The following is a 13,386-nucleotide window of genomic DNA, read 5'->3' on the forward strand; positions in this document are numbered from 1 at the left end:
CGAGAACTAGATAGATTCAAAACTTGAATGTAAAAGATTTAGTCTTATTCAGTCTTCGGGTGTTAAATGCTTTAAACAATTGAAATTTATTTATTTCTCTTTTAAAAGTCATGGAGCATAGTAATCTTTTTTTTCTCTTCTTATTAGCAATAGGTGTAAGGGAAGCGCAGAATGGCAAAAGGGGCAGTTTTTGGAGAGAGGTAGTCCTTGCCATGCGTTGCTATTTATTTATCGTTTTGTTACCAATTTAAAAAAAAATATTGACGTGAAAAGATTTTTTTCTTAAGAATTTTGCCTAAAATGAAAAAAAGAAAATGAAGAAAACAGGATCGAGCTCCCTTTTATACATGAGATCGTGAACGGGCCGGAATAGATCACAATAAGGAGGACATTACAACAGTCTATTTAATCAGTTGAGAGCAGAAATTATTATTATCTATTCAAATTCCTGACAATTTCTAGTTCATATAAATAAATGCAATTCAGTTACATTGTCAAAATAATAAGAAAAGCATAGTGCGTTGCCTCTTCTTTGTTGCTGTGACAGAGCATACACATTGCTTAAATGATCTAATGCTCCCTTTTCTTGTGGGACTAAACGTTTATGTAGGTCACTCCGGTCACGGATTTATTTACATCTAAGTCTACGTTGAGTAGAAGACCTTACAATCTCTGGAAAAAAACGCTCCGTAATTAAAGAATTATTTGGATCAACATATATCATTTTGTAGAACAGAAATTCAGCATTTGCAAAGCAACTATTTCAAGAATTGTTAAGAACAAGGACTCATATCTACACGCATTTAACTCTAATGTGAACTCTTAAAGGCGCAGGCATCGACAATGAAAAGACAATACTGTTAAAGAAGCCATTGCAGAATTATGGAAACAGAAAGGCCTTGTCGTTCGTCGATCGTTGTAGGTTAGAAAAGTTATCGTTAACTTTGCTAGTATCGCAGCGGTTCGTTTGCGTTTGTTTCGTTAAAAGATAAAACATATTCCGACATTTCGTTTTATGAGAGACAAATGAACAAAATATGAAACTAGATTTGTAACGAAACGCGAACTGAACCTGATGCTGAGAGAAACTGGGGAACTGGAGTTGTAAACAATAAACAAAGCAGTGACAAAAATTATTTAGCTAGTCTACCATTACCATAATGTCCAATCTTATGTACCCTTCACTTCTTCCAAGAGTTGATGATCCTTTGTGGTTTAATGTAGACCGACCGCGAGATGATGAAAACGAAATAACTCAACTTGAAGAAAAATACAACGATTGGGTACGAGTACGATTTTAAAACTAAAACAAATAATTAAATCACAATTAATGAATTATATATAATTTATATATAATGACAATGGTATCTTATTCACTTATTCATTACTCCCATTCATTGTTATTCTTTGTCTTACTTCGATTATTCTCTTGAGTGATTTTTTTTCAGACTAGAGGTAGTCTGATATATTTCTCAATTTCAAAGTAAAAATTAACAATAACAACAATTTATTTTTACTTTTACAATTTACACGTCAAATGTAGGCCCCTAAAACTAAAACCAATCTTGATGAAATTCGGCACAGAAATAGATAAATGAATTATCTAGATGACTTCTTTTTTTTTTTTTTTTTTTTTTTTTTTGCACTCTCGATAATTCATTGTGAAAAAAAAATACAGAAGTTTTAAAATGACATTTAAAAAAAAATAAAATTATCAAAATATAACATTTGATGAATGGAATGTGCCAGCATCTATGTCAATCCCACCAAAAGAAAACTTCATCTCGGCTCTTCAAAATAATATCAGAACCGTTCAGATGCTGTGAAAAAAGAATATGTGACAGTGATTAACTTAAAATAAAATCACTGTCACATTATTTTTCAATCATTAAGTCATTTTACGTAAGTGAAATTGGAATTGTGTTATTCGGTTATTTTGAATTTTAACCCAAACTAGGGCTTCACTTTTCCAATGGCAAATTGGCATGTGTCTTAACTAAAGGCTGTAATCAGACTACCTATTCAGACCTCATCAAGTCATCGAATTAAATAGACTGTAATGACGTCGCCAAGTGTATTGTATTGATATTGTTTTATCAATAATAATAATTATATTTAAGTCAAACCTCAAGGAACAACACAACAAGATTGTTAGATGATAATCGGAAAACGGTTCTATTCAACTCAAACCAAAAACAATGTGCAGTGTAGCCAGTTCGGCAGTTTACAACTAAACGTTAAATAAATACAACTAAACTTATTAATCGATATATTACATCCCTCCATCCTATGTTGAAGACATAAGGGGTTCATTTAAAATTGAATCAAAATCATAAATTTGCGATTTGGGATTACTGATTACAATGGTGATTTACCATACCAGTAAAAAATCAAAATTTTATTACTATTTATACAGTGTAACATTGTCCTCCATCCTTGTTAGAAGCATTTACCAGTCAAGTTTCTCAGGGGGTTTACGAATCCTTTCAGATCTGCGTAATGGTGGCAGATTAGGGCTGCTAAGCCTTGATTCTTTTTCAGTTGGTGTTGAAATTTGAGATGGATGGTAATCATTTGATTCTTCTACATCAACAGTTATTTTGTCACATTGATTTTCATTAAAATCATCAGTAGGATAATTTCTAGTGATAGGTAATTCACATTGAATTGGAATAGGAATAGGCAAGTCATGGTTCTGAATTTGAAAGTCATTTCTGATGGGCATGTATTGCTCATTTACATCAGTAGTAGTAGGACTAGAGTATCTAGCGCTATGGATTTGATCTGCGTGGAATCTCTTGAGAATTCCATTTGAAAGTACTTTATAGGACACGGGTCCTGTTTGTTCAATAATTTTGGCTGGAACATATTTTGGAACATTAGAAGAATGATTTTTAACAACTACATCTTCACCAGTGTTGAACTGTCTGAATTTTGATATCTTATCATGGTGAACTTTTTGTGTATTTTGATTTTTAGTGACATTTGCATGTACAGAATCATGAATTAGGTCAATACGAGTCTTAATTTTTCTGTTCATAAGCAATTCGGCAGGTGTCATTTCAGTTGTAGATTGTGGTGTGGAGCGGTATTTTATGAGGAAACGATTAACACGATCTTGGAGTGTTCCACCTGTCAGTTTTTTCATTGAAGTTTTGAAAATTCCTACTGCTCTTTCAGCAAGCCCATTGGTTGCTGGATGGTACGGTGCTGTTTTGATATGTTTGATGCCATTGAGAGTAAGAAAAGTTTGGAAATCGTGTGAACAAAAGGTAGGTCCATGAGTAGCAAAAACATTTCTCAGTTTAGAGATGGTGCTTTGCGTCGTATATGTATCCATGATATGGACGTCAATCCATTTTGAATGTGCGTCAATGATTACGAGGAACATTTTTCCTAGGAATGGTCCGGCGAAATCAATGTGGATGCGTTGCCACGTTTGCTGGGCCAGATCCATTGATGAAGAGGTGTTGATGGTGGTGCGTTGCGCATACTTAGACACTCGAAACAAGATTTTGACACGTTTTCAAGAGCTTTGTCGATGTGAGGCCACCACACATAGCCACGTGCTAGTGCCTTCATACGGACGATTCCGATGTGTTCTTCGTAGAGAAGATCAAGGATGCTTTAGCGGAGTTTTGGAGGTATGATAACACGAATGCCCCAGAGGAGACACTCATTGTCGATGCTGAGTTCTGCACGACGAGCGAAGTAAGGTTGCAGCGATTCATCATCTGAAGATGAATTATACGTTGAAGGCCAACCATTTAGGCAGTAATCGTAGACTTTGCTAAGTGTTGGATCCATCTTCGTTTCGAAGGCGATAGTTGAACTCGTCACTGGTGTTGAATCGATTACGTTGAAGACATGTAGAACATCCTCGGGTAGTTGTGCTGGTTGCGTTTGTGTACAAGACGGTAATGGTAGTCTGCTGAGACCATCTGCATTGTTTCGATGACCTGGTATGTGTTGTAGAGTGTAGTCATAGGCGCTCAATATAAGTGCCCATCGTTGTATTCTAGAAGACGAATGCTCAGGAATTGGCTTGTGTTCGCCAAACAAACCTAGCAGTGGTTTGTGGTCAGTTTTGATAATTATGTATCGACCATAGAGAAATTTGTGGAACTTTTTCAAGCCGAAAATGATACTGAGGGCTTCTTTGTCGAGTTGAGAATAATTCCTTTCTGCAGGGTCTAATGATCTCGATGCGTAGGAAATGGGTTTTTCTTCACCGTTGTCAAAAATGTGTGCGATTATTGCAGAAATACCATGCGGCGATGCATCACAAGTTAGAGTTATTTGTTTTGCAGGGTCAAAATGCACGAGAAGTTTGTCAGAAATTAGAGCTTGTTTGGAGTTTTCAAAAGCTGTTTGTTGTGATTTATCCCAGTGCCAAGGAACGTTTTTCTTCAGGAGTTCATAAAGTGGTGCTAGTTTGTTTGCAAGGTTGGGTAGGAACTTTGAATAATAGTTAACCATGCCCAGATAGGCTCTTAGTTCCTGTAAGTTGTTTGGAATGGGTGCATTTTTAATTGCCTCTATCTTCTCTGGTTGTGAAAGTAAACCATCCTTTGTGAGCTTGTACCCTAAAAAGTTGATTTCATTTTTCATGAACTCACATTTCTTTCTTTTAAGATTTAGTCCTTTTTCTTTGCATCTTTGAAGAACCTTCCTGAGGGTATCTAAATGTTCATCATCTGTTGAACCAGTTAAATACAAATTGTCAAAATAAATCACTGTATTGGGAATGTCTCTGAAAATGTTCTCAATTGTCCTCTGAAAAATTGCTGGGCAGGAAGAAATTCCATATGGCAATCGTAACATAGCGTACAGCCCACAGTGAGTGTTAATTGTTGTTAATTCCTGGCTAGCTTTATCCAAGACAAGATTTGTAAATGCATGACTGAAATCAATTGAACTGAATTTTTGTCCATGAGACAGTTGGAAAGCTAAGTCTTCTGGTTTTGGAATTGGGTGATCTTCCTTTGCGATGACTTTGTTTAATGTCACTTTGTAATCACCACAGATTCTAAGTGTTTTGTCATTTTTAATCACTGGTACTATGGTGTTGCCCATTCTGAATGTTCTACTTTCTTTATGATTTTCTCACGTTCTAAACGATCCAGTTCATCTTCGATTTTCTTCCTCAAGGCAAAAGGTGGGTGCCTTGCTTTTTTAAAAATAGGAGTGTTGTCCCTTAAGTTGATTTTTGTTACGTGGTCCTTGAGTGTTCCTGCATTGTCATTGAAAACTTCAGTATGTTGTTGCAGTATTTTATCGAGGTCATCCCTGGTGTTATTGATGTTGTTGATGCTGTTGTTTCGAATCAGTTGCTGCCAATCCAGTTTTAATTCCTGCAGCTAGTCTCGCCCCATCAAGGGTGGACCGTTTCCTTCAACGATGTGCAATGGTAACGTTTTGGTTTGATTTTGATATTTGATTAACATCTCACATTTCCCAAACACACGAACGTTTTCACCAGTGTAAGTTTGTAGTTGAATTTCTGAAAGGGAAAAGTTATGATAATTGAAATGTTTATCGAATTCTAGCTTCGTTATAACAGATGCTGCTACCCCGGTGTCCAGCTGAAAGGTGATATTTTGTTCATTGCATTGTAGATCAACCGTGATTGGCTTACTGGTTTTGCTTCTAATTCTAATAGTAAACATATCGTTTGAGATTTCTGAGTCAGCTTCAGGATACAGATAATATGATTCATTGGTATTGAGTTTTTCCAAATTGTGACATCTGTTTTGATTTTGATTATGCTGTAGCCTACGTTGTCGATGTTGCCCTTGTTGTGTATTTTGCTGATGTTGAGGTTGCCACTGTTGCTGTTGTTGTTGACGTTGTTGTTGCCGATGTTGACGAAATTTTTGTTGTTCTAACGGACGACGTTGCGTTTGATTTGAAGATCGATGGTTGAAGTTTTGTTGTTTTCGTTGTAAACAACATTTTGCCAAGTGTCCCGTTTTATGGCAGAAATGGCATTCGGCGTTGATAAATTTGCACGTTACACCTCGGTGGTCGTTACCACAACGCATGCAGTACTTGTGTTGATTTTGTCGAGTTCGAATGAGGTTTACTGTTTGTGGGAGGTTTTCGTTTAAACCCTTTGCTCCCTCGTACGATAGTTTTATGGCTTGACCGATTTCGATAGCTCGTTGCAATGTTAGATTTGGTTCAGCGAGTAGTTTTCTTTGGATTGTCTCATCGTTGATTGATCTGACTAGTTTTTCACACAGCCGGTCTTCCACCTGATCACCAAACTGACAGTATTGTGACAGCTTTCTTAGTGCTGCCACAAAATCACCTATTGACTCCTCCTTCCTTCTAATTCTTTTCTCAAATTCTGTCCTTGCTACGAATTTCTGCGGTTTTGGCTCAAAATGATTTTGAAGTACTTGCCTTATCTCCTCGAATGTTCGGTCGGAAATGGAATTTGGTGTTACTAAATCTCTCAGTAAATTAAATGTTTTTGGGCCTATCACTGAGATAAAGACTGCTTTCTTTTTGTTTTCGTCAATAATTTTATTTGCAATTAAGAAATAGTTTAATCTCTCCAGGTACTCCTCAAAGTTACAAAGCTGAGGGTCAAACTGTTCAATCTGCCCAAAGCCGAAGGCGAAGGAACTCATGATGATAAAATTAACATAAAGTTGAGAAAGTCGGTGATTTGCAGAGTTTACCTCGTCGCCAATTGTAATGTCGTCGCCAAGTGTATTGTATTGATATTGTTTTATCAATAATAATAATTATATTTAAGTCAAACCTCAAGGAACAACACAACAAGATTGTTAGATGATAATCGGAAAAAGGTTCTATTCAACTCAAACCAAAAACAATGTGCAGTGTAGCCAGTTTGGCAGTTTACAACTAAACGTTAAATAAATACAACTAAACTTATTAATTGATATATTACATAGACAATTGTTCTAATGCGTAGTTCTAATGATTTTTTTTTCATGAAAAATTAAACCATACTTTTATTGTTATTTGAAAAGTAAGATTATGATTAGATTAAGATGTCACAAGAATAGTGAAAATAGGCAGTTTAACTTTAAGTACTAAACGTTATTGCTTTTCAAACCAATATTATATTAAAGTGCCCTCAATACTGATTACACACCCACTATCATTACTGATTACAAAACATTTTGAATTTTATTTCTATCTTTATTAGAAATGAAATAATAATTTGAATGTTAAAAGTATGATATTTCTGATATTGTGCCCCCTAAATTATCAAAGGAATGTTGTGATCGAAATCTCGTTTTAAAATAATGTGATTATTAATAAATGCATCGGCGAATATCAGCCTGTGATTATGGATAGAGGGCCAAGTGAGGTTCAATTTGGCAACTATTAATCTCGAAGTTAAAAACGAGGACCTCTGGCCATCTAGCATCCCTAATGCTATTGAGGGTCATTACTGAATACTGATAACTCCACTGACGAATCAACAGGGCATCAAGAATCAAGACTTATTATGTTGTATTATTAAACGTACTTTAATTTAACAATTGCACTCATGATGGTCCCCAGCCGGGATTAACGACAGATGGAAAATGGCATTCAAGCTCAGAGTTTACAATCAAAACAATAGCAATACACATCAAAAGTGAAAGCCTCACTGGTAAACTATTTGTTAATAGGAAAAATACACACATTCTATTCTAATGTGGTTGGGATGTGTCTTATATGGTCTTGTGGTATGACACTCGCTTTCAGATCGGAAGGACCTGGGTTCGAGCCTCACACTCGGCGCATAGTTGAGTCCTTGTAAAAGGCTCTTTACTCACACTCTCTCACTGTAATCAGGTGTAAAATGAGTACCTGGCCATTAACAGCGCTGTCTTAGTCCGAAAAATTGTAATATCGCCTAACAGGCGGCATGTCCCGTCTACATTTTAAATGTTGCTGTTGACCAGGGACCCCTTGTAAAGCGCTTTGAGCACATTTAGTGGATATTGCACTATATAAAGCTAAATTTTATCACAGGCAATGGTCTGTGTATCACATTGTTATTATCTCTGGTCTCTCCATGCCCCATTTACCGGTCATCTTGAAAACTCCGGAATAATAATATAATTTTCCAGTACTGGGCGATGTCATTATCCAGGGGTTGCCATGTATTTTTTTTGTTTTAATGAACCCAAAAAAATTAGAGCAAAATAAATAAATAATAGTCAAACGGGAATCGGAGACATTTTTTTTTTCCTTTTTGTTTTCAGAGGAATTTCAAAGGAGGAGAATTAACATGAATGCAGTTTTAATAGGATATGAGTATGAGGCCTCTCATCAAATCTGAGCTCGAGTGGCTTTACAATTTACACTCGCTCCAGTAAATGAGTGATGGGCAGATTGATGAGCATCTCATTCACCCTATTTTATTTGACTTATTTTTTATGGAGTCATCTGACAAGCAGTATCTATGCAACATTGCTGTCAATGATTCGTAAGTTGCAGGGCAATATCAAGAACAGCGCCTAGCACATAACACAAAAATTGTTAAATATAATTGCTCATTTATGCTACGAGGATTGATGATGCATTTTGAGTAAAAAGATAATAGTTTTACCCCCTGGGATTTTACCTTGATTTTGTCACATTTTTCTTTCCCATTGGAGTTATTCTGAAGTCCTTAAAATTGTATCTTTTGTCCAAACATGGGCTATGCATAAGGTTTTATGTAGTAAATATATTGTCTATTTAGCCAGCTTTCTATTTCCTTGCTTGCACTGTATTTCAGACACATGAACTCTGCATTGTTCTTGACCTTTAAGTTGAATTAAAAATTCCTGGTGCTCTTCTTCACTTTTATAATATATTTTCTTTTTTCAGATGAAAGGCATAGCCATGAAAGACAGCAACACAGCCCCCATAGGAAAATCATCGGAGGTTAGAATACACATTTTAAAGTCCAAAATAGGAATGAATCATTGAATGAATGTTTGAATGACATGACAACTAATATAAAACGTTGCTAAGCACTTATGTGGAAGTTGAGCGCTATATAAGTAACTTATTATTATGTATCGTAAAAAAAGAAAGCCCAGAAATATTCACATGTATATTATTGATAAAAATCAGAAACCTATACAGTAAAATTACTTTAAACCGAAAGAAGCTAAACCGAAAAATACCTTAAACCGCAAAGAATTTAATAAATTGTACTAGTTTCTTCATTATCTATGTACTAATTCTTACGATGAACCGAAATACTTCTAAGAAGGACTTTCTTTAAAACGAAACAACTTGAGAGCACCTTCCCTTTTTCTCTCTCTATTTTTCTTCAAAAATTCGGGAAGGTGGCCCCATATAATAATGCCCGGCGATATTAAAACAAAGAGCGTAAGTATAAGTTGAGGGTGAGGGGTGGGGGGGGGGGAGGCAAACACTTCAATCACTGCACTTGGGTTTGACCAGCACCACGATCGCAGACTAGAAAAGGAAGACAACGGGTGACTGGCAGGCGAAAAATGAGGAAAGAGGGGGAGTTGGGGTGTAGAATCACGCAAGCAAGATGTTCTCGCTCGTGTGTTGATGCTTTGGAACTGACTGGATTTTCAACACGACGATAAGGAGGGGGGTGGTAGACAACTTACCATTGACATGCCATTTCATTTCCACATTGATTGAATGTGTGTGTGAGAGGGGGGTTCTATGTAATTAGGCTTTCAACCTAATGGCTTTTCAACAAAAGAGAGGTGTGTAGTATGCAGCTTAGCATTGACACGCCTTTTCATTTCCAGTTCACTTCATCTCTGAGTAGCTGCGCATCATTCTTTATCAATTATCGCACAAGAACTTTCGATCTTATTTTAGCTTTACATTTTACTAAAAGATGTCTAAAAGTAAAAGAAAGCACTGTGCTTACACGTTTGAGTTTAAAATCAAAATACTATGTGAAGTCGATGAAAAAAAAAGTTGATCAAGATGGAGATATGTAAAAAACACGGCATCCCGAATTCAACTCTTTCAACAATTTTGAATTGAAAACAAAAACCCCCAAAAATATTTTTAAAACACACCAAAAAAAAATTAATAAAATAATCAAATTAAAAAAAATAAATTTTAAATCGTTACGAAGACGGCATTTATTCAACAACTCCATTTAAGGGGAAACTCATGATACGGTTAAATGAGCAAATTCCTTAAATAGTTACTACCCTTGAAAAACATCGCAAAACGGGAACTTGCTTTCAACCGAAATTTTTAGAAGGTCCCCAAAATTTCGGTTTAAAGTAATTCTACTGTATATGGATATCTATGTCTCATTAACAAATAAAAGTAGAGACTTTATCTACGACCAGCATTTCCAACTTAAACGTCTCCATGGTAATGATTCGTATCTTTAGGGATCATTTGTAACATTTTGAGCTGCCACATCATTGGAGAATTTTCATTATGTGATTTGTTTCTAATTAACACGCAGCATGCACAGAGCTAAGGAATAAAAATAAGCGAGGGGAAATCACATCCATCTCCCTTGCTGAGGCATGCCTCTTGTCTTGTAATTTCTGTTTTCTTTGGGTTTTTCTTCTCTAAAAAGGGGATGTTCACATGCTTGACTGATGGGAGAAAAGTTTTCTAAATAGAGATAGCTGTCCCCTTTTTGTGTTTGGACACCTTATATATATCTACTTTTTTTTTCTTCATCCATGCAGAATCTTGAGGAAGAAGACGAAGAAGAGGAAGAGGAAGAATGCGAGGAAGAAGAGGAAAGCGACACAAATGATGATCCCGATACTGATATGATGGATGATCGAGATTCAAATGATGAAGCCAGTACTTGTAAGTAGAAAAGTTTTATATTTTAAAATTTACTTTGTTGTAAGATAATTAGTTTGCCCCTTAGTAATGATCAGATGTTCAATAGAAGAAAATGGGCATTCCTCTTTTTAAAATCACATTTTTATTTGGGTATTTTTGGTAAAATGACTTACTTTGAAAATTTTTTTAATAAAAAAAATTTGAAACAATTTTATTACAGGTTGATGCTGCTTCACTGATTTAATTTTAAACCTGTTTAACAGATTGAATTTAAATTATAACTTAATTTCATTTGCTCCTGAAAAACCGTTAGCTAATAAGCTGTTGTGAAGGCAGTTCCAAAGGTTTGGAATGTTTTGTGAAAATGAGTATCCTTCACAAAACTTCTTAAATCTAGATGGCTGGAGCTTTCTATAGCCGACAAGTAAAGGGATTGTTTTGGTCTCTAAATCATGTAAATTGTTAATGTTGAGATATTTTAAATGTTTTTTGACCAGTTTATAGAAAAATGTTTTCTGATCGGGGTGACTGTTCTGGCCGGATTCTTTTTTAAATCATATGTTATGATAATAATAGGCATTGTCAAAAATAAGTATTTGCAAAAGTCATGTTTGGAGAAAAGAGAATTTCTTAGTGTTAAGATGACAATCTGATACAGTTAGTGTCAGATTCTAGCATGCTGAATCCCAGGATGCATTGCTATACAGCACGCTGGAGCTGGGTGGCCGAAATTTATCTATATAATAAGTCATTATTCCCATGAGCATCAAATTTTGGCATTCTCGGATTCTAGCATGTTTTTGGCTTCTCTACAGAAGTGCTAGAATCCACCAAGATCTGTACTTCATGTTCCTACCGACCCAAAAATGTGAAACCCAAAGAAACCCCTAAAATTTTCATGTATATTAACCAATTTGCGTTACATTTGAATGGAAGTTTCTACATTCATCTGCATTATGTAAAATGTAATTAAAATTGTTATTCAACAAAGCGTTTATGAAAAAACAAAGTGATCAATTCAGCATACCTCAACAACTATTTCTTGTGGGAACGTTTCACAAAACACAAAGCATATTTGTCAAGGAGTTTAATTTGAATAGGCGAAAAAAGAGCAGTGTGCCAAGTAAGGCTACCATCTGGAGGCAATCTTCACACTTCAATAAATGTGGTTCGATTTAAAACTTGAACAAAACATCGGCCTTGAAAGCAGTACACAGCGGGTGCCTAAAATGCAAACAACACCAGAAAACGTGGACATTGTTCATCAATAAGTTCAGGAAAGACCTAGAAATCTATTCATAAAAGATCACTTAAGCTTGTCATACCCCGTGAGTCACTGCATCAAATCCTCAGAGAACAATTGAAACTGACACCATGCAAAATACAAATACATCACTTACTCATTGACCAACACACAACAGAAAGGGTTGTCATGTGCCAATGGATGCTTGACAAAATTGAGAGTCAGCCTAATTTTGTTTTAAAAATTTTGTTCAGTGATGAAGCTCATTTCTACCTTAATGGTGATGTGAACAATAAAAACTATGTATTTTGGGAAACCAGACAAAGTATTCCAGAAAGGCTTGCGTGACCGTTTGGTGTGCAATTGGTTATCAAGGGGTCTTCGGTCCTTGTTTTTTTTTTATGGATGAGAACAGGATGTCATCAGAGGTCTTATCCACGCAAAATGAAATAAAACATGGTGCGCAATTCTCGTGTGTAGACTTTAAAGTTTTGATCTGCCAATCATGAAAATTCGGACGTCAGAGGTTTGACCGCTGACCATCGATATGCTGTAAAGATAAAAGTTATCATACCACATCCATGAAATTTTTTCCATTTATTTAATCATATATCTGTCATCTGCATTTTTTGCCAAAATTTGCCAAAAAATTTGCCGAGGAGAACTAAGCGTTTCAGTAAAAATTAACACGTGATACAGAAAAATAATGAGATAAAAGACAATTTATTACATTTAAGGAGGCTAGCGTTGTTACAAAGATTTTAAAGGATCGTTGTCCGTAGAGAGTAGCTTCCCTTGGTTTGGGCCCAGACAAAGCTGCAACATTTCTCAAGTTTCGCACTTTTTTTTTCGTTATTTTGTCTTCCCAAAATTTGCCACACGATTTGCCAATTTTCCAAAAATTTTCCACGATTTGCCAATTTTTGGAAATTTGCCAAAATTTGCGGATCGCCTTGATATTTGCGGCCGCAAAAAATGCAGATGACAGATATTATATATGGTTGGAATAGATCTCAAAAATTTATAAAATTATTATTTCTATTTTCATGTCGTTTTTTCATTAGTTTTTTTACTAGCTTTTCCTGTTGTTTATTTCACATCCAATGTGGTTATCATTAATTTCTTTTATTTATTTTTTCCTTTACAGATGGTTGACATACCGCTGATACCGTGATCTTGTGTAATAAATTAAAGTTGTATATAACATGGATATCTCATTCAGTCCTCTTAGATATGAAATATGTATTGAGAAATAGGAATGACTTTATAGTATATGCGTGGGCAATTGTACATGTGTATGTGTGTGATAGAGAGAGGGGGGGGGGGGAAAGGGACTGACTGTAAATATATTAGTTATAAATAAAGTA

General features: G+C 35.5%; 1 protein-coding gene across 1 annotated transcript; it reads left to right on the plus strand.

The window, feature by feature from the left end:
* The first annotated feature begins 1,049 nt into the window (after nt 1-1,049).
* Nucleotides 1,050-13,340, plus strand: LOC144970361 (anaphase-promoting complex subunit 15B-like). Its single transcript, XM_078909922.1, has 4 exons — nt 1,050-1,283; nt 8,845-8,901; nt 10,671-10,797; nt 13,167-13,340. Exons 1-4 carry the CDS (start codon nt 1,161-1,163, stop codon nt 13,172-13,174), a joined length of 315 nt encoding a protein of 104 aa, XP_078766048.1. The 5' UTR covers nt 1,050-1,160; the 3' UTR covers nt 13,175-13,340.
* The last annotated feature ends 46 nt before the right edge of the window (nt 13,341-13,386 follow it).

The sequence above is a fragment of the Berghia stephanieae genome, chromosome 4, assembly GCF_034508935.2.
Source record: "Berghia stephanieae isolate SIO BIC M18660-M18661 chromosome 4, UCSD_Bste_1.3, whole genome shotgun sequence".
Taxonomy (NCBI): Eukaryota; Metazoa; Mollusca; class Gastropoda; order Nudibranchia; family Aeolidiidae; genus Berghia; species Berghia stephanieae.

What these genes read in the sequence shown, in the direction of transcription:
- LOC144970361 (XM_078909922.1), top strand. Translation starts at nt 1,161, where the DNA reads ATGTCCAATCTTATGTACCCTTCACTTCTTCCAAGAGTTGATGATCCT. An exon ending in AAGAAAAATACAACGATTGG is followed by an intron (nt 1,284 to 8,844) that starts GTACGAGTACGA and finishes TTCTTTTTTCAG; the next exon opens with ATGAAAGGCATAGCCATGAA. An exon ending in CCATAGGAAAATCATCGGAG is followed by an intron (nt 8,902 to 10,670) that starts GTTAGAATACAC and finishes TCATCCATGCAG; the next exon opens with AATCTTGAGGAAGAAGACGA.